This window comes from Tupaia chinensis, unplaced genomic scaffold (assembly GCF_000334495.1).
Source record: "Tupaia chinensis unplaced genomic scaffold, TupChi_1.0 Scaffold147369_1, whole genome shotgun sequence".
NCBI classification, from domain to species: domain Eukaryota; kingdom Metazoa; phylum Chordata; class Mammalia; order Scandentia; family Tupaiidae; genus Tupaia; species Tupaia belangeri.
The window spans coordinates 1,344,270-1,366,584 of record NW_006207220.1 but is presented as its reverse complement, the minus strand read 5'-3'; the positions used below and the strand labels follow the sequence as shown (position 1 = coordinate 1,366,584).

General features: G+C 37.5%; 1 protein-coding gene across 1 annotated transcript in view; it reads right to left on the bottom strand.

Moving 5' to 3' along the window:
- NMUR2 (neuromedin U receptor 2) overlaps positions 1 to 10,585 on the bottom strand; it is a 23,430-nt gene extending 12,845 nt beyond the window's left edge. Inside the window, exons 1-2 of the mRNA XM_006169679.1 lie at positions 9,860 to 10,585; positions 641 to 725 (exon numbers count right to left, since the gene is read on the bottom strand). Of these exons, the coding sequence (XP_006169741.1) occupies positions 641 to 725; positions 9,860 to 10,585 (811 nt within the window). The remainder of the gene's footprint in view (positions 1 to 640; positions 726 to 9,859) is intronic.
- Between the last annotated feature and the right edge of the window lie 11,730 nt (positions 10,586 to 22,315).

Below are 22,315 nucleotides of genomic sequence, written 5' to 3'. Positions count from 1 at the left end.
GTCGACTACGGGGGAGTCCAGCGACATAGCCATTACGCTAACTGCTGGTTCCCGGCCCCAAATCATTCTTAAAAGAAAAAAATCCCATGAAGTTTGTGGGTAAACATCAGGGAGTCTATGATCTTCTGAAATGGATTGTAAAATGTTTGTGTATGTGAATGTGCGCATTTTCTGGGTGGAGAGTGCATAGCTTTCATATTTTTAAAGAACTCTACAAAACAAAGAGGCTAAAAGCCACCTGCTTACTTTACAGAGGGGGATAAGTGATGCTCAAAGCCTCAGAGAGTAAGATTTACTAACCACCACACTGAATGTACTGAAAAGGATGTAATTTTACCTGTTGTTTTGAGAATTTAAAACTAAAAATTAAACAAAACAGGTAAGTCTTAGAAGGTTGAGTGAGCCTAGACAACTTTGTGTCTGTCTAGACTATCAGATAGTGTCTTCATTATTTTTCTCCTCGCTCTGTGCTCTATAATCATAATCTACCTTCACAAATACTGTTTGTGGTATGTTGTTGGAGATACTATGTTTCAAGATATTTTTGAACCTGACCCAACAGCACTTTGTCAGCACTAAATGCAACTCCTTCGTTACTACATACAAAATAAAACGAACAAAAACAAAATGGAAGACTTACACAGCATCTTGGTGACTGATTTTCTGGAGGGTCTTTGAATATTTGCAATCATTTCTTCTGGCTCAAAAGATTTATCCTTTTTTAGCTGAAAGGGAGGTAGAAACAGTAAGAAAGGAAAGCATTTTTTCTTCTCACTAATATCTCAAAAGTGTAACTCCTACATTCATTTGGAGGACAAAAAACTGGGACATAGGAGAAATGTAAGAATATGTCAAATGTTTAACAGGAGTTGGAGATGAAGTTGGACCCAGGTCACCCAACAAACAGGATAGATAGTATATTCCAGTTGTGTGTACCACTTTTCAAATGAAATTCACTATAGCCCTAGGTATGTAACACATTTATGGGTTTACCATGAAAAATGTAAAATAAAAAGTTAGATAAAAATTTTAAATGAATTCACTAATTATTAGATATCTACTAACATAAAATCGCTATACCATATGGTGGGTAGGCAGTTAAAAATATTACTCCTTCATTGAGAAGGTTATAGTCTTTATTATGGGTCTTCTCAGAACCTTTAATATGCTAGAGAGCATTATGAATCAAGGGGTATGGTTGCCTTTTTTTCTCCCTCTACCTTCTACACTCACATCTCTCACATCTATCCCAGCCAAAAGGAGAATAGTGTTTCTTTGTCAAAACAGTATCCTATACCAACCTTTTTCAGAGGATTATCTTGTACCACCTTGTCAAGCACAATTTGGGAAATACTATTTTACTAATATTGCTGATAAAAGTGCATGTGTTTCTGAAATTAGATGTGAAAATATAGTCATCCTAGTTTGACAGTGCAGTGCTTTTTTTTTTTTTTTTTTTGGAGAGGTTTTTGCTATAGGGCGTGTGCTCGCCAGACAGAGAGAGACAGAGAGACAGAAAGTGAGAAATCACCCCTTAGGGGGATGACCATGCCACAATCCCTTCTCCATTCTCCTCTCAGGATCTTGGGCACGCACACACACATGCCTGGTGTGAGTTTAAGCCACCAGATCCGGGACTTGAGCCGCAGTTGACTACATGGGAGTCCAGTGATATAGCCATTACGCTAACTGCTGGTCCCAGCGTGGTGCTTTTTGATATAATGCTTGAGAACTTTAGATATCTACATTATCTGTATATATAATCTTTCTTGCTCAGTTCAAGACTCACCTATTCACAGAAACTTTGGAGGCCACTTCAACCTATTGTCCTCTCTTTCCTCTAAATTCCTAGGGTATTGGGATCTACATCATTCATCTAGTATTGGAACTTTGTTCTCTTCGTGCTTTTTGATTTGTGAGGATTTCAGCCATGTAAGGGAAGCTTTAAGGACTCTTGACCACCTATCATCCAGTATCTAGAAGATAGCACAGTATTTATTTGGCACTGAGTCTCTGGAATTTATTTCCTCTCTCTTACTTGATTTTACCTTAAGGAATCTATTGCCTCCCCATTATCAGTCATTAATTTGGATTGGAATGACCCCCAACTCTAGCTCTAGGTATGACCCCTAAATAACTTAGCCAATCAGCTTGTCCTATCCTCCAGCCACAGTCTGTAGATAATTAAAGCTAATAAAAGTTCAGATATTTGCTCATATTTAGGGAATAGAAGTTTTATTTCTTTTTTACTGAGTCTGCTAGGTGGAGTCCTTCTTTGCATGTGAAGTCTGGAATTATAATAGACTTTCTTTTCTCTTTCTTTCTTTTTTTTTTTTTTTCCTTCCAATCAAGAAGGAAATGCTTAGAGTCACTAAGGGGCTGCTATGTGGTGTTTGTAGTTGAAGCCAACACCGTAGAGAGAATAAGCAGGGACACAAGTCAAACTTGGTCCTTGGTGACATCGTGAGTTTTACTGGATTAATCGTCTCAAGAGCCCATGGTATTTCTGAAGTTTTATGTCTAAGCTCCTCTCCATGTTTGGTCAGACTAGGTGGGAGTTCTCTCACTGACAGTGTGAAAAGTCCTGAGCAATTGATGTCATGAGGTAGAAGGAAAATTCTGCTTATTCTGTATAGTCTCAGGGGTATATAAGGATAAATCCATAGAGTTATAAGGAGACAGATTCCAATCTGAAGTAAGAAGTAAACTGGTATGATTATGTGCAGCAAGGGAAGAAATTTCCCTAATTAGTGAGCTCCCTGGGCTAGATGGCACTCTGAGGGATTACATAAAGTAAGTTATTTTTAAAAGTTTATTTATTTATTCTTCGAGTGAGAGAGACAGGGAAAGGGAGAAAGGCACATAGAGAGAGAGCATTCCCAACAGGGTCTTGATGCTGTGATCCACCCCCAGCCATAAGCCGGCTCCAGGTCACAGGCAAGCATTTGCTCCCCCACTCAGGGAGGTCTCCAGACTTGAACTGAGAACTCTCCCATGTGGGATTTCCTTGTAGAACATTATATCACATTTTACTGTTGTGCCACCATCTGGCCCAGAAGAAGTCATTTAAAATCAAATAAGACTTTGAAGAATTGATCATTAAAAGTTGTCTGGATGGGAAATCACATATTGTATGCTGTGATGATGCTCAGGAAATGAATGCAAATGAATTAAATTAATTAAAAAAAAGTTTCAGAAGAAAATTATAGTGCACTTGTAACTAGATTCTAGCTTTGTCCATATTTTTAGTTTAAGGTATTTTGTAATTCAGTAAAATGTGGAAAAGAGTTTAGTATGGAAGACAGAGAAGGGAAAGGGGAAAAAAAGTAAAAATATAATCAGTTGACAAAAAAATGAGAAGCTATTTGCTGATAAGTTCTAGAGTAATATCTTTGGCTTGACTGACATGCATAGTGTTTGTGCTGGAAAAAGAAATGTACATTGTAAAGATGTGACTAAATGTAAAATAAATAGAAATCTATAAAGAAAATAGCAATAGCAAATAAAAGTAAATAAATCTTTAAGAAAAATAAAAAAGAAGTTGTCTCTAATGTTGAACAAACACATTTTCTGTTGCCCTATTAACTATTTAAGATCCTTCAGGCCAAGTAGTTCTCAGGATCACACAGGCCCTGAAGTATCCATTTGGACGATTAATAAACTTGGCCATCTGAATATACTGGTGCTCTTCTCATGTACCTATGTCTTCATAAGGTAACAGATTAAAGGTCCTGTGAGATTTGCCCTTCAGAGTTATCTAGAACTTGAAAAGAAATAAAATTATTTTTCAGTAATTTTTAAATAGAGGAAAGGCAGCTTAAGGTTAGAATACATCCTTAATATAATAGTAAAACAAACTAATGCAGGTAGAGTACTTATTTCGGTGTTTGGCATGGCATATTCAGCAAGTTATACATTGCTGATTTCATTGCAATTCTGATTATTAGTACAAGTCTACTTTAAAAACAGAAAAGCCTACTTTTTTTGGAACCAGAGTTTTTATTTTTAACTGTGATAATTCATGCAGATTATTGAGTCTTTTCTAGAAATTCTCCACTCACCCACTAGCAGTGCCCATGCTGATACAAAGCAGCAGTCAGATGCACTGAAAAGAATAACATGTTCCAGGGTGGAGTAATGCATCAAGCTATGGACTTTACTGACTCATCTTTAATTAAACCTACTCAAGGTCCTACTTATTTTATACTGTTTTTAATATATAGTTATTACAAGATATAGTTATTCCATTATTGGCATCAGCCCATAATTAAAAACAATGAAAGAATATTAAGATCTATTAGTTGCTTCTTTGGTTGGGTAAAACAACTCTCAGTGGTAATTTCTCTACCCTGAGGAATAATTTCCTGAAATCAAATATCAAGCAGAGTTCACACAATTCTTTTATGAACAGGTGTCCGGTACAAGTGTCATTGGAAAGAACTGAAAAGAGTCAGGTGTCAACCCATTATTGCTTACTTTGCAGCTTCCTTTCGTTATAATGACACAACTAGCTCCCTGGAGGAAGAGCAAAAAAACTATGCGTGCTGTGCATTGTTTCAGCAGAGTTAGAAGTGGTTGACATAGTAAAATAGATCCAAGACAAGTTGTCTAGCCTAGGTATATGTGTGTGTTTGTAAAACACATATATGTATTATTTACATATATATAATATCTATATCTGAAATATCTATATATGTATATATCTTTTTTTTCTTCTCATTGGAGACACAGAGACAGAGAGAGAGAAAGTGAGAAATCACCCTCCAGGGGAGATGGCCATGCCCTAATACCTTTTCCTCCATTCTCCTCTCAGGATTTTGGACATGCACACACTCATGCCTGGTGTGTTTGAAGCATCTGTGTCTAGGACTCTAACAGTGGTTGGCCATGTGTCAGTCCAGCACCTTAACCACTATGCCACCTGCTAGCCTCTATGGCCCATTCTAAATGCTACTCTATTAATGAATAATTTTTCCTTTGAAAGTTTAGCAAAGTAAATCTACTAGACAGAGCGAGAGAGATGCCGCAATCCTTCAGGCTCCAGTAGTTTTTGCCATAGTGCAGTCGTGACCATGCCTCTCTGCTCTTAATTATTCGCCCCACATCCAAATTTTTTGCTTGTTTATTTTAAAACTCAGGTTATAAAAAGAGGAGCAGGAAATTATAGTTGCTATATAGAAAGTTTTGAAATCTTTCTACACTATCGCTTCAGGTAGGTAATATCAAAGAGGAGAGAAGGCTCATGGAGTTTATTCTCATTCATGTTTATATATTATATATATGATCAGTTGTTTATGCTGATTAAAATCATTCCACCAGCTGTTCAGTTATATAGTTTCTGGATACGTGGTTTTAACATACTGAGATACAATGATAGATTTTGTGTAAATATCTCTAAAATCTTTGAATACATATTTACTAAAAAAGAAATCAGTGTAATTCTGTATTTAACATGGTTGAATTCTGCTGCAATTTGAATAGTCATCCTAATCAACTCAAGACTTAATACTGCATGCAGGAGATCAGAGTTTCACTAGAAAGTCCTCCTAGATGGGGAGGAACTTGCCCAGGGATTGTCTGTTTTCCATCTCTGTAGTGTTTATTCCTTGGAGAGTTGCTCAATGGAGACTCTATTCTGGAAGGATGAAAGAGTACTGAATGTTTAGCTTTGAAAGAATATATATATATACTTAAATCGAAACACCATGTGTGTGTGTGTGTGTGTGTGTGTGTGTGTATATATATATATATATATAATGTATATAATCTTTCCTCCATTTTCTTGTTCCTGTGATTTCATTAGTCTTGAGTTTGCTGCCCTCTGAAGACAGTAGATCCTTGAGTCACACATCTTTAGATAGTCTAAGAGAGTCAGTAACTTAATAATCATTAGGATTGCTTGGATCTCTTTAAGTATCTTACATAATAAAGGTTCTTTGAGACAGTGTTTTCAAGTCTTTTGTTTTGAAGGTAGAGATGCTGAAACTCTGTACTGAAGGAAGTAATTTAGCCTCATTCATTCATTGAGTTTATGGTCTAATTGGAGAAAAAGAAATTAATTAAGCAAGCTACAAGTAGAGAATTATAAATTGTCATGAAGGAAGACCTCTAGGAGATATGTGTATCTATATGGGACCAGGTGTAGCAAGGAGCTCTGGGAGAGTTCTCTGATTGAAGTATGACATAAAGGGTAAATGAAAAAAAGGCAAAGGGATTATTTTGGTGGATAGTAAGACCATTTCAGGCACAATGGACAGCATGCACAAAGGTCCTGAGGTCAAAATAACAGAATAAGAACTACTCTTCACTTCTGGTCTTGGGATCTTAAAGTTCTTCTAAGAGTGATTTCTGAGCAGATAATTCCTTTTTTCGTGGTCATCTAGTATCCTGGTAGTAACTTATTCTTCCTAAGAACAAGATATCATAAGTTGTTCTAGACACACAAAGGAAACCAGAGTGGATTTTAACTGTTGTCTGAGCTGTCACTTAGTTCCTGATACAAGGTGGCTGTGGATTCATGACAATAAATCAAAATGAAACTCAAAATAACAAGTTAGGCAAGGACATGCTTTGAGTGTTTCCTACTCAAAGTTGTATCAACCTGAAAATCGACCCAAGATTAATAATTGTTTGGCATTGGATGAGACAGTAGGTTATTGGTGGGGGGAATTTCTCATAGGACTTAACAGTATTTGGAATTGTGTTGATGTTAGATGTATTTACCCCTCAGTGAGATGCATAGCCTTTTTATTTGTTTGTTTGTGTTTGGCTATAGGGTACCTGTGCTCACTAGAGAAAGACAGAGGGAAGGTGAGAAAGTCCTTCCCTAGGGGGGAATGTCTATGTTGCAATCCTTCATTCTCCTCTTGGGATTTTGGATACAGAACACTCATATACCAAGCCCATTTCTCAAGCTGCCAAATCTGGGACTCAAACCATGAAGTCAGCCATGAGATCTAGCTGCCTTAATCACCATGCTGCTGGCTAGTCCATGCACAGGACATTCTAAAGACAAGGCTGTCAGCTAGACTCTGGAAATACAGAGGCCAGCCCGCCGGGAGAAGACTAGCACAGATCTCTAGTTAGATTTATTCCCGTGCCCACACATCTGTGACACTTAGAGGATTTGTTCTTCCTACTTAGATCTTGCCATTCACCTTATGGACAATAGGTATGTAAAATAACCACCTGCGGGGCACTCATTTCTGACAATTACCTTCCTTGGAGATGGACAGAGATGAGTCTATTAGTTGTCACATGATATATAGTGTCAGGGCCATCTCCGACCACGTGATGTATGCATACGCTCTGCTTTGTTCTCCTTTCATCTATAACTCACATCACTGCCTCTCACAGTTTCGTGAGGTTTTTATTCTTTTTTTTTTTAAAGGAATCACGGGCAGTTAGAAATAAAAGGAGGCTTAAACATGAGTCAATGCAACCTTTCCATTTTATAAATGAGAAAACTAATTTCAGGAGAATTACGTGACTTGTCTAAAGGCATATTATGTATTAGCTGTGGTTCTGGGTGTCTAAGTGGTCTCCTGTTTACTTTACTACTAAGCTACTTCCTTACATGGGTGTAAAACCGTCACAGTCGAGACTTTCCATCTTTAAGAATTTGGGTGCAGAATATATCAGGAGAGGAACTATATAAACTCACTCCTACCCTTATCAAAAATAGTTTCTCTCAATTCCTTTTTTCGTGGTCATCTAGTATCCTGGTAGTAACTTATTCTTCCTAAGAACAAGATATCATAAGTTGTTCTAGACACACAAAGGAAACCAGAGTGGATTTTAACTGTTGTCTGAGCTGTCACTTAGTTCCTGATACAAGGTGGCTGTGGATTCATGACAATAAATCAAAATGAAACTCAAAATAACAAGTTAGGCAAGGACATGCTTTGAGTGTTTCCTACTCAAAGTTGTATCAACCTGAAAATCGACCCAAGATTAATAATTGTTTGGCATTGGATGAGACAGTAGGTTATTGGTGGGGGGGATTTCTCATAGGACTTAACAGTATTTGGAATTGTGTTGATGTTAGATGTATTTACCCCTCAGTGAGATGCATAGCCTTTTTATTTGTTTGTTTGTGTTTGGCTATAGGGTACCTGTGCTCACTAGAGAAAGACAGAGGGAAGGTGAGAAAGTCCTTCCCTAGGGGGGAATGTCTATGTTGCAATCCTTCATTCTCCTCTTGGGATTTTGGATACAGAACACTCATATACCAAGCCCATTTCTCAAGCTGCCAAATCTGGGACTCAAACCATGAAGTCAGCCATGAGATCTAGCTGCCTTAATCACCATGCTGCTGGCTAGTCCATGCACAGGACATTCTAAAGACAAGGCTGTCAGCTAGACTCTGGAAATACAGAGGCCAGCCCGCCGGGAGAAGACTAGCACAGATCTCTAGTTAGATTTATTCCCGTGCCCACACATCTGTGACACTTAGAGGATTTGTTCTTCCTACTTAGATCTTGCCATTCACCTTATGGACAATAGGTATGTAAAATAACCACCTGCGGGGCACTCATTTCTGACAATTACCTTCCTTGGAGATGGACAGAGATGAGTCTATTAGTTGTCACATGATATATAGTGTCAGGGCCATCTCCGACCACGTGATGTATGCATACGCTCTGCTTTGTTCTCCTTTCATCTATAACTCACATCACTGCCTCTCACAGTTTCGTGAGGTTTTTATTCTTTTTTTTTTTAAAGGAATCACGGGCAGTTAGAAATAAAAGGAGGCTTAAACATGAGTCAATGCAACCTTTCCATTTTATAAATGAGAAAACTAATTTCAGGAGAATTACGTGACTTGTCTAAAGGCATATTATGTATTAGCTGTGGTTCTGGGTGTCTAAGTGGTCTCCTGTTTACTTTACTACTAAGCTACTTCCTTACATGGGTGTAAAACCGTCACAGTCGAGACTTTCCATCTTTAAGAATTTGGGTGCAGAATATATCAGGAGAGGAACTATATAAACTCACTCCTACCCTTATCAAAAGTAGTTTCTCTCAGCTAATGTAGACCCCCCCCAAAAAAAAAAAGAAAAATATGTCAGTTTACCACCATGTGTATAGGGGAAAAAAAACCTCAAAGTATATGTGGCAAAACAAGTAATTATTTTGTCTTAGTCTCAGGGGTCTCATATTCACACTCGCTTGTACTCTGTCCCGTGTGTTCTGTGTACCTCCCCACTCCTCAATCTCCATCTGTTCAAAAGAAGTCCACTTTGCTGTCACCTCACGTCACTTTTAAAAAATAAACAAGTAAAATTTTATCCTGACATTTCAACCAAAGGTCAAACAACCAGAAGAAAAAGTCTGACTTCAAAAGTATATATCTTTTTTAGATTATAAAATAGGCAGAGACAGTCGGTGTTATTTCCAGACCAAGTTAACACAGAGAAAAATTTCAATGCGGGCCATGAATGGGGGGTAGGAAAGGGACAGCAGGGGAGAAAGCCTCTCAGGGTGTGTCCCCGTAACCCCAGAGCACCTAATGTGCTTATTTAAAATGAGACTCCACCTCAGTCCTACTGAATCAGATTTTTCCTGGAGTTGGGGTGTGCATGTTGGTGATTCTTAGAACCACAGAGCTATGAGAACCACAAGTACAGAGGGAACATTAACAGAAGAGGAATTAACGGAAATGATATATGGTTGTGGTTGCTCTTTGTCTAATTGAAGGCAAGTCCTTTAACTTCTCAATTTTCTATGCTATTTTTCTGTTTCCTTCCAATTTCGGTTTCTCCAATATCAAGTTTTTTTTTTTTTTTTTTTTTTTTTCTGAACTTGGAGCCAGTGGAAAAAAGAAGGGATGGCCCCAGCCAACCAGCTTGCTACTCACTCTGAGCCCCATGAGGTAGTAGAGGACACTGATGACAATCATGGGGAGGACGTAGAAGAGGAAGGAGGTGATCTGGATGATGAAATTGTAGACCCACATGGGCTTGACCACCGTACAGGTGGCCGACCCTGGGACCAGGGACCCATTGGGGAAGTAGTGGAACTTGATGCCGTGGATGCTGGTGTTGGGCAGAGAGAAGAGAACGGAGAAGCACCAGACGATGCCCAGGATCCTGAGTGCCCGCCGCCGGGTACTTTCCAGTTTGGCACGGAACGGGTGGAGGATGGCCACGTAGCGTTCCACGCTGACCGTGGTGACACTAAGGATGGAGGCGAAACACACAGTCTCAAAGAGGGAGGTCTTGAAGTAGCAGCCCAGGGGCCCAAAGAGGAAGGGGTAGTTGTGCCACATCTCATAGACTTCCAGGGGCATTCCAAGAATCAGGACCAAGAGGTCAGAGACTGCTAAGCTGAGGAGGTAGTAGTTGGTGGGTGTTTTCATACTCTGGTGCCGCAGAATCACCAAACACACCAGGAGATTGCCAACGACCCCTACCACGAAAATCAGTGCATACACGACAGACACAGGGAGGGAGAGATGGCTGCGCCGAGGCCCGCAGAGGAAGGCCAGGTAGTCCTCAGTGCTGTTCAGGTATTTCTTGAATGGATCATCCAGGTCTTGCTGTTGGATCCAGGAAGCATTCCCAAGTTTTTCCATCACTGCCATTAAAATCCAAGACCTGAGCCTTCCAGGAGTAAGCTCTGTCCCAAGCTGAGCCAGAAAGGAAAGAAAAAGCAGTCAGGAACTTGTAGGTTCAGTGAAGAAGGCAGAGAGAGTGAGTGCTTCAGCTTCCAGGTTGAGCTGCTCAGACCGCGGATCCCATTTGAAGAGCCCCTGAGACAGAAGCCCCTCCCCTTGACAGCCTGTGAGCCAATGAATGTGTGTGTCCTGCTTCTCAGTAAGAGAGGACAGCTGGGTCGGTTTGCTGGCTTTGCAGGGCGTAGGGGAGGAGGGGGAGACGTTTCTCTGAACTAGAGAGAGCTAGGAAAACAGCTTACACAAACAGTGATATTGTAAGTTAAATAAGGCGTGAGCAGTGTGAGCAATGCAGGTTGCAAAGTCACTGGAATCTGGGTGAAAATACAATTTAAAGTTGCAAAACCATATGAAAAAGAGTCCACATCCCTATAGCTCCTCGTCACCTGTACAGAATGATGAAAATGTGAGATCAATAGATTTTTCAAGTTATCTGTTGCATTGGAAATTCAGAACTCCCTGGGGAAAGCATGATCAATGTGATTTCTTGCGTTTGATTGCATCAACAATATCCAAAACTGAAAGGGTGTTTGCACATCATGTAGCCCTGCCTGCCCTCTGACATTTCAGTCTCTTTTGGCAGTGCCTTACTGTAGCAAAAAAGTCTCAGAAATAGGCACATCCATGGACATTTAGGAAAGTCAGTAAAACTCTTGGAACCTCATTTGCTTATCTCTGTTATTAATCCTACTGTGTTCAGTAAATGCTTCTTGAGGACTCACTATATATGCCAGACAATATTCTAGGCTTTGTGGAAATACCAGTGAACAAGCAAGACAAGCTCTCTGCCCTCATGGAGGTTTTTATTACAGTAGGTAATCCAAAAACATGTGAACAAATTAATGAAACAATAGTATGACTTTAGATAATCAGTAAGCATTTATCAAGGACAGCCTGAGAAGACTTATCTCAGGAGCTGTCATTTGGGCTAAGGTCTGAATGATGAAAATTCAGTTATAAAAAGGCCAAGTGTTTCCAGCAAAAGTAAGAGCAAATGCAAAAGTTCTCGAGGCAGAAACAAACTTGACATATTTCAGAAAGACCAGTGTAATTGGAACTTAATGAGTGTTCAGGAGAGTATGAATGATGACGCTGACGAGATTGGCAGGCGAGAACCAGGTCATGTAAATACTTGCAGGCCGTGATAAAGAATTTAGATCTTATTCAAATTTCAGGAATCTTTGGAGCGGGAGACTAGAGGGTGAAGTTTTAACAAGAAGTAGGTAAGAGGCTACTAAGAGATAGAAGTGGCTTGGATTACTATAACAGTGGAGTTGAAAAATGTAATTTGGATTTAGGAATATTTGTGCCAGGGTTGATACCTTATGTGATCATCGAACAAAACACCTCATCCACAAGAAGTGCTCACTAAATGTCAATTCATCTTTCCCTTTTATTTGTTAAGTAAGATGATGAAATTAAAGATTAAGGAGTTAAAGTGATTTGTCCAACAATAACCCAATATGTCCAAGAATAGTGCAATATATTATTGCATTATAGGATTACTGGGAGGGTTAATCCACCTAGATGGGATAATTTATGCTGCTGTAACGGTATGTCTTGGTATTGGTAGTTTAAAACAAAAAAGTTTTTTTTTTTTTTTTTAAATCACTCTAAAAATTCATCATATATCAGCCAGAAAGACCACCCCATGCTCTGCTCACTGATAGACCCAGGCTGATGGAGGATCATTACCTGGAACTTTGGTAATCCTTGTGATTCCGAAAGAGAGTTCAAGAAGATCTTAAGTAGGTAATTAGAGGCTCTAGCCCAGAAGTAACACATGCCGCTTTTGTTCACAGCTCACTGACCAGAGCTGATCATCTGTATCCACTCAGCCAGAGCAAGGGCAGGAAGTGCTGCCCTTACCTTATGCACAGAAGGTGGATAAACAGGAAAATTTGAAGAACAGCATTAAAAATGCCCACAGACATACACAAGTTATTGCTGAGCCAGAGCTGACACCTTTATTTTTATTTTCATTTTATTATTTTTTAAGATATTTTTGCCATAAGGCATGGGGGCATACCAGAGTTACAGAGACAATGAAAGGGAAAGTAAGAAGTCACCTTCCAGGGAGGATGCCATACCTCAATCCCTTCTCCTCCACTGTCCTCCTGGGATTTGGGGCACACATGCACACTGCCCTGTATGACTTTTAAGCCATCAGGTCCAGACTCGAGCTTCAGTCTACCATGGGGGAATCTAATGCCTTAACCACCATACCACCTGCTGCCTTAACCACCATACCACCCTGAAGCCTTTATTCACAATAAACTTTAAATTCTTAAAATTACTATTAACAAACTTTAATGTATTTCTGATGAAATAGTGACAAGGTTTGAATATTGGGATGAAGTATCTCATCAAGATGTAAGAGTCTTTAAAATTATCGGTGTGAATAGTAGTAGATTATAAACTTGGTGCTGAGAAAAGTACTTCTTAATATATAGGGCAATAAGTTAAAAATGTAAAGGTATCTTTACATTGGGCAGGGTAGATCTAGTCAAATAGAATGCTGTCTAATATCAGATGCAGTATCAGGGTCAATGCAGGGAGAGTATAGGGGTGATAAAATTATGGACTATAGTGTAGGTTTGGGGTTCAAATCCTGGTTCTGCCTCCATCTAGCTGAGTGAACATAAGGAATATATTTAATCTCCATGAGTCTCAGTTAAACCATCAACAAAGTAAGTAAAATAGCAGTATTATATTATAAGATTGCTAGGAGGATTAATTAGCTCCTGCTAAAATGTTTAATATAAATTATTTAAAATAAGACTGCATTTTAAAATAAGTAATAAAAAGAAATGTAATAGGATAATGATAATAGTAAGTTAATAATAAAAAAATTTAAAAAGTTGGGGTCAAAAAGACTATTATAAGATATAAAAATTGAAAGATGTGCTTGGGGCTGTTAGTGTAAAAAGTACTTCTCAGTCCCAATTAACTTCCAGTGTAGGAGAACAAGTCAGAGTAGCTGCTAAGAAAATATATAAATATTAATCCCCCAGATCACCTGAGTCTGGAACTGTTCTTTCTAGGTATATAAAGTAGTGAGAAGGATGAGGGGCCCAATATCCTATATGCACTGTTCTATTTTAGATTTTAGTAGGTGCTACTGGTACCCTCTTGACCCACCTGACTTCAGCCACAGCTGCAGATGTTTGACCTGTGAAAGCTCAACCTTACCTATACTGATAAGAGTTGTACCATAAATTAATGCTGTATTTCTATTTTCCTCATAATCTTCTCTCACACCATGGAAGAGTGTGTAACAAGAGCAAGAACAATCCAGAGATATAGAAGAGTTATTGCCCCCAGGAGCAACCCCAAAACAATAGGGGACAAAAATCAGTGGGCAAGTACTCCAGTTTCATGTCTTTCAGGTAACAATTCTGAGAGATTCTCTGTTCATTTATTAGGAAACACCGATAGAATTGACTTCCTATTCTTGCTTCCTGAAGTTCTCATATTGGAATGTAGGCTCTGAATAGTGTTTTCACAATTCCTAATGGAAGATTCCCAAAGACTCTGGCTTTTCACTTTCCTGCCTAGAAATGACAGATACCATTTCTATTCACATTTCAAGTTATTTGTCCAATCCCAGTTTCAAAGAGTCTAAGAAGAACCTTCTCACCATGTGCATAGGAGAAGAAAGCCAAAAATGTTTGATAAACAGAATTAATGACATTTTGCCCCACTGGATAACAACTGTTTAGCTTATAGTCTTTCTCACAGCCAAAATATGCTTCTCCATGCTCCACTGGAAATTCTCCAACATTCTAGTCAAAACTTCGAGTTAAAAATCTAGGATATCTAAGTATTATTTATAGAAGAAAATAGGGATGTATTCTCTCCTTCAGCTCTCCATGTGACTCTTCTTGTTCATGATTTGTAAACTAGAAAGAAAGTCATTGGTTTCCCACATGAAAATATTAATATCTTTGGGCTCTATGAATAGCTTTCTTGGGGGCTGGCAGGTGGTGAGGTGGTTGAGGGCACTAGATAGTTTTCTTATAGTCCACCATCTAGCACCTAGACTAATGCCATGTATTCATTTTAAAGTCTTTGTTATATCCATGTTCCACTTCCATACCCAGTTTTGAGTCAGTAAATTGGACTAAATTATGCTAAAGTAGTAGACAACGTCTAGCTCTCAGGGACTTTAAACCACAAAGGCTTCTTTCTTTTTTTGTGTCAATTGTGGTGAAGAATGTAAAGTTTTGTACTACACTATTTTTATCAAGGATAATATGGAACATTCCAGCACTTGAACTGAGGGTGTTTAGTACAGTGTGTGGCCAGCATCCGGGGATGTCTTCTTTGGTACTGAGTTGAAGCTCAGCAGCACAGTTTTAGGCACACCTGCTCTCTAGAACCTGGAAGGTCTTTGGGTAATCCAGGACCAATGACAGCAGTGAAGGATGCTGGTGAGCAATAGGGTGGCAGAGCAGAAGAGAGATTGCCAATTTCCTACTCCTGCACACCTTTGAATGCTCAGTGATACCTTGATTAATTTAGGAAGGAATGTATAGATTACCAAATGACTAAGAATCATTGCAGAGGCACAGAAATATGAGCAACCAACAAAATGTCTTTTCTGCAAGGGAAAACGTCAATTCCTCACCACCTACAGAAGGCACAACGGAGTCATAGAAATGTCAGATAAACAATTCAGAATGTTTGTAGTGACCAAACTAAATGAGATGCAAGAGAAAAGAGACAATGAGCTTCAGGAGATGAGGAAGCCCTTTCACAATTTGGAAGAAGAAATAGACACCATTAAAAAGAATCAAACGGAATTGTTAGAGATAAAGAATGCGATACAGGAAATTAAAACTTCCCTTGAAGGTATTAAAAGTAGATTAGATCATATAGAAGATTGAATCTTGAATGTAGAAGACAAAACCTCTGACCTAGAAAAAATTATCAGAAAGACTGAGAAAACAACCAAGAAAAATGAGGATGATATATGAGAAATACTAGATACCATCAAGCGTCCAAACATCTGGATAATTGGTATCCCAAAAAAGGAAGAAAACAATAAGTGTATTGATAGTTTATTCCATGAAATCCTGGAAGAAAACTTTCCAAATCTATAGAGGCATTAAAACATCCAGACCCAAGAAATACATAGGACCTCAAATAAAATTAACCTAAGAAGATCCTCTCTAAGACACATCATAGCCAGACTGGCAAAAATCACAGACAAAGACAAAATACTAAAATTGACAAGAAGGAAACATCAAGTTACTTATAAAGGTTATCCAATCAGGCTACAATTGGACCTCTTGTCAGAAACAATGCAGGCAAGAAAAGCATGGGGAAATGTAGTCAAAGTGTGAAAAATAATTTCAACCGAGAATACTATACCTGACAAGATTATCCTTCATATGGGAAAAAAAGAAAAAAGCGATAAAAACATTCTTGGATAAGCAAGACCTGAAAGAATTTACTAACTCCAGACCAGCTCTTCAAGAGGTTCTGAAGGGAAAGCTGTACCAGAAAACCAAAATGGCAGACGGACAGATTTAAGAGAACAAAAAATCAAGAAAATGGCTCATTTAATGATAGAAACATATGTAGAAAAATCAATATTGACATTGAATGTTAATGGATTAAATTCTCCAATCAAGAGATACAGACTGGCTGAATGGATATAAAAACAGAAACCCTCTCTGTTGCCTACAAGAAACACACCTTATGGATAAAGACATACATAGACTAAAAGTGGAAGGTTGGAAAAAGATATTCCATGCAAATGGAAGTCAAAAGGGCTGGAGTTGCGATATTAATTTCAGACAACATAGGCTTTAAGACAAAGATTGTAAGAAGAGAAAAAAAAGGGAATTATATAGTAGTAAATGTACTAATTCATCAAGAAGACACAACACTTATAAATATCTGTGCACCCACTCAGAAGCACCTAAATATATAAAGAAAAGACTGTGGGAACTAAAAAGAGAGAGATTGGAACTCTATAATTGTTGGGGATCTCAACACCCCATTTTCTCTTTTTCATTATTTTTTAAAATTTTTATTATCATCATAATCTTCTTTATATTACATTGGATTACATATAACTTTATAGTGTATTACATTGGGATAGTCAGTATATATTGAGTGAATACATACAATATCTTTCTTTCATAGCCTGGCTTACTTCACTCATCAATAGATCCTCCATATCTGACCACTTTCTATCAAATGCCAGAGTCTTGTTATTTTTTATGGCTGAGTAATATTCCATAGGGTATATATACCACACTTTTCCAATCCATTCATCAGTTTGTGGACATTTAGGTTGGTTCCATGTCTTGGCAATTGTGAATATACAAAAAGTAAGCAGAGGGATACAGGATCTAAATGATACTATAAATCGAATGGGCTTGACAGTCATCTATAGAACTTTCCACACTAAGACCACAAAATATACATTTTTCTCACCCCAGAATGGAACCTTTTCAAAAATTGACCATATGATAGGACACAAATCAAGCCCTTACAAGTTCAAAGGCATAAAAACTATATCCAGTATTTTCTCTGACCATGATGGAATTAAACTCAATATTAACTTCAAGAAACATCATCAAAAATATACAAACACAAAAGTAAACAACCTACATCTGAATGACTTAAATACTGAAGAAATTAAGTCTGAAATCAGAAAGCTTTATGGAAACAAATGATAATGAGTTCAGGAGTTTCCAAAATCTATGGGACACAACAAAAGCAGTCATAAGAGAGAAATTTATAGCAATTAGTGCACATAAGAAAAAGATGGACCACTTAACAGCATGCCTCAAGAGGCTGAAAAAACAGGAAAAAAACCCCAAAAAATGCCAGATGAAAAGAAATAATAATTCAAGCAGAAATAAATGAAATAGAAAATGAATGAACTATACAGAAAATAAATTAAAGTAAATGTTGGTTCTTTGAGAAGATGAACAAGATTGATACACTGTTAGCTAGACTGATAAAGAAAATTAAAAAAGAAAGTAACCAGATAAATTAAATACGTTATGAAGCAGGCAACATTACAACAGACACAATAGAAATACAAAGCATCATTAGAGGAAATTATGAACGACTCTATGCCAGCAAACAAGAGAACATGGAGGAGATGGACAAATTCCTGATGTACATAATCTACCGAGATTGAATCAGGAGGACATAGAAAACCTGAATAGACCCATAAGAAGCTATGAGATTGAATCAGTAATAAGTAATCTCTCAACAAAGTAAAAGCCCAGATCCTGTTGGCTTCACTTCTGAATTCTACAAAACTTTTAAGGAAGAGTTAGCCCCCCATTCTACTCAAATTATTTCTAAAGATCCAAAAGGAAAGAAACTTTCCCATTTATTTTATGAAGACTCCATCATCCTCCTTCTAAAACAGATTGACCTGACAAAAAAGGAACACTATAGACCAATATCTCTGATGAATAAAGATACAAAAATTTTTCAACAATATACTTACAAATTGTATCCAAAAACTATAAAAAAGATTATTCATCATGACCAAGTAGGCTTTATTCCAGGGATGCAAGGGTGGTTCAACATATGCAAGACCATAAATATAATACACCATAGTAACAGAAAGAAAGATAAAAACCATATGATCATTTCGATCAATGCAGGGAAAGCATTTGATAAAACACAGCATCCCTTCATGATTAAGACTCTCTGTAAGATTGGTATAGAGGGGTCATTTCTTAACATAATAAAAATCATATATGAAAAACCTATAACTAACATTATACTGGATGGATAAAAGCTAAAAGCTTTTCTACTAAAAACTGGTATTAGACAAGGCTACCCACTTTCTCCACTGCTTTTTAATATAGTGCTGGAAGTCTAAGCCAATGCAATCAGAAAAGAGAATAATATAAAAAGCATTCAAATAGGCAAAGAAGAGTTGAAAATATCTTTATTTGCAGATGACATGATGGCATACTTAGAATACTCAAAGATTTCTATTAAATAACTTCTCAAAGTAATAAATTAATACAGTAAAGTGGCAGGATACAAAACCAACATCCAAAAAATCTATAGCACTTCTATATATAAAGAGCAAGGTGAATGAAGTAGACCTGAAGAAAAAAATCCATTTTACCATAGTCACAAAATGTATGAGATACCTAGGGATAAACCTAACTAAGGAAGTCAAAGACCTGGACAAAGAAAATGATGAAAATCTCAGAAAAGATATTGAAAGGACACAAAAAAGTGGGAGGACAGCCTATGGTCCTGATTTGAAGAATTAATATAATCAAAATGGCAATTCTAACCAAATTAATCTATATATTCAACACAATTCCAATAAAAAAAAACAGAGACATTCTTCACAGATCTAGAAAAGACAATCATAGAATTTGTCTGGAATCATAAAAAAAAAACTCATATTGAGAAAGCAATCCTGTGCAAGAAGAGTGGACTGGGTGGCATCTCACTCCCTTACCCCATACATACTATAAAGCTGTGATAATCAAAACAGCATGGTAATGGTACAAAAACAGACAGGTGCACCAATGGAATAGAATATGGACCCCAGAAATAACCCCCAAACCTTACACCCAACTGATTTTTGACAAAGGATGCCAGTCAATCCATTGGGAAAAGGAAAACCTCTTTAGCAAATAGTGCTGGAAAAACTGGGTATCCACCTGCAGAAAGATGAAGCTGAATCCCCATCTTTCACCATTAACAAAAATCAGCTCAAAATGGATCAAAGACCTGAACCTAAGACCTCAAACTATAATACTACTACTGTAAAACACGGAAAACTCTGGGAGACATTGGAGTAGGCAAAGATTTCTTAAATAAGATTCCCAAAGCATAGGCAATAATCCCTAAAATAGACAAGTGGGACTACATCAGATTAAGAAGTTTCTGTACAGCAAAGGACACAGTAATTAGTGTGAATTGACACCCCTCACAAGGGGAGAATGTTTTTGCAAAATATGCCTCAGATAAGGGACTGATAACCAGAATACACAGGGAACACAAGTGGCTTACCCCCCAAAAAAATGATTAACCCTATTAAAAGACGGGAAAGTGAGCTGAACAAAAATATCTCTAAGGAAGACATACGAACAGTCAAAAAGCATATGAGGAAAGGCACAAAATCCCTCATCATAAGGAAGATGCAGACTAAAACAACTATGAGATACCACCTAACCCCTGTCAGAATGGCAAAGATTAAAAATACGAAAAGTGATAAGTGTTGGTGGGGTTGTGGTGAAAGGAGAACCGTTCTACACTATTGGGGGGGAATGTAAATTGGTTAAGGCACTATGGAAAACAATATGGAGATTCCTCAAAGCTCTACAAATAGAACTACCATTTGATGCAGCAATCCCACTTCTGGGTATCTACCCAAAGGACAGGAGAATGCTCAGTCAGAAAAGCATGTGCACATCAATGTTTATTACAGCATTATTCACAAATTGCTAAGATATGGAACCAACCCAAATATCCACAAACAGATGAATGGATGGAAAAAGTGTGTTACATATACTCTATGGAATACTATTCTGCCATAAAAACAACAAGACCCTGGCATTTGATAGAAAGTGGTTGAATATGGAAGATTTATTGCTGAGTGAAGCAAGCCAGAATATGAAAGAAAGATATTGTATCTGTCCATTTAATATATATATACACTACCCATACTATATGGTAGAGATTGAAATATTAGAGGGCATAAAAGCAGTGAAAAATAGTTATGGATGCTGAAGACAGTGTGGAATGGGGGGAAACAGAGAAGAAGGGAAGAGTATAGAGAAAGATAGCATGAGAAAAAATAGAGACGCATGACGTTTGTGGGACACAGAAATGGTTTATTATGTTGACAATAGCATGTATAGTATTCTATACTGGACTGGTCTGAGAAGTATTTCATGTTAGGTAAATTCTCTTTACAAGCCAAATGATGTATAGTGATTGAATGTTTAAAAAATGAGAATAAAATCATCATCATCTGAAAGAAAAGAAAAGCTATTTGATGTGATGATGTGGATAATAATGTCTTTGTCTTGACTAATAAGCATGGTAATCATGCTGGTAAAAGAAATATTATACACTGTAAAGATATGTGTGATTAAATATAAGAAATAAAAAATAATAATAAAAAAAGAAAGAAGTTTGTTCAAAAAAATGCCTTGAAAGGCAAGGAGGAAGCTTATCTATGAAAAAGCTAAGCACTATCATAAGGAATATAGGCAGATGTACAAAACTGATAGTTGCATGGCCAGTATGGCAAGAAAAGCTGGTACTTTTATGTACCTACAGAACCCAAATTGGCATTTGTCATCAGGATCAGAAGTATCAATGGAGTGAGTTCAACATTTGAAAGGTAGCTCAACATTTGAAAGGTATTGCAGCTTCTTGGCCTTCACCCGATCTTCAAGGGACCATTTGTTAAGTTCAACAAGGCTTCAGTTAATGTGCTGAGATGTGGAGCCATACACTGCATGAGAGTACCCAAACCTGAAGTCAGGAAATTAATTAATCTACAAGCGTGGTTAGGGCAAAATCACTAAGAAGTGAATTGCTTTGACAGATAACTCTTGGATTGCTCAATCTCTTGGTAAATGTGACATCATCTGCATAAAGGATCTGATTCATGAAATCTGTACTGTTGGGGAACTCTTCAAAGAAGCAAATAACTTCCTGCAGCCCTTCAAATTATCATCTTCACAAGATGGAATGAAGAAAAAGACCACTTATTTCATAGAAGATGGAGATGTTGGCAATAGGTAGAACCAGATCAACAGACTTATTAGAGGATGAACTAAAGTATCCACCATGATTATTTTTGTAACCTGGTAAGTTAGTAAACAGGCTATTTTCAGACTGAAAAAAATGTTCTAGCTCCAGTTTTGTCTCTTGCATTTAAAGAGGAACTTGAAAAAACTGAAAAACTTAGTGATGACAACTGGACAGGAGAGGGAATTGGGGTTATTTGTCTAGTGAAGGGAAAACCTGGGTTAGACATGCTTTCAACAATTTAAAAGTATACCCTGCTTTTAACTATTTAAAGTTTAATATTTTTTAATAGAAGAATAACTTAATTTATCCTAATTTACTTCTCAGGGCAGAACCAAGAACAGTGGATGGTAACTATAGGAGCAAGATTTTTTGTTGTTTTGAGTATTTGGAGCAGAGTAAATTTGAAATTATTATCTTATGTCCCTTGGGGCACTCAACTACGGCCGAGTAACTATCTGTTAATGGTACCTTATCAGGTTATGAGGACTGAGCTTAGCTCATCTCTGTGTTTTCAACTAACGATAATATTTTTGTTCTATATAACTTACTGACTATTCACTATCTCCTCTTGGTGTCCGATAACCATCTCAAATTTAATATATCTAAAGTTGAGTTTGTGCATCATCTTCCCCCTAAAACTGTTTTTCTCTTGTTTTCTTGGCTCAGTGAATGACATCACCAGTGATGAGCTGTCCATTCTAGGAAGCTGTGCATCTTTTGACTCTACTCTTTCCTTTACCCATCCTTTCTGTCATTTGATTGCTATGATCTAAATGCTTGAGTAGCACCCAACATTTATGTGTTAAAATCTTCCCCCTTCAAAGCAATAGCATTAGAAGGTGAGATCTTTGGAAGTGAGTGGGT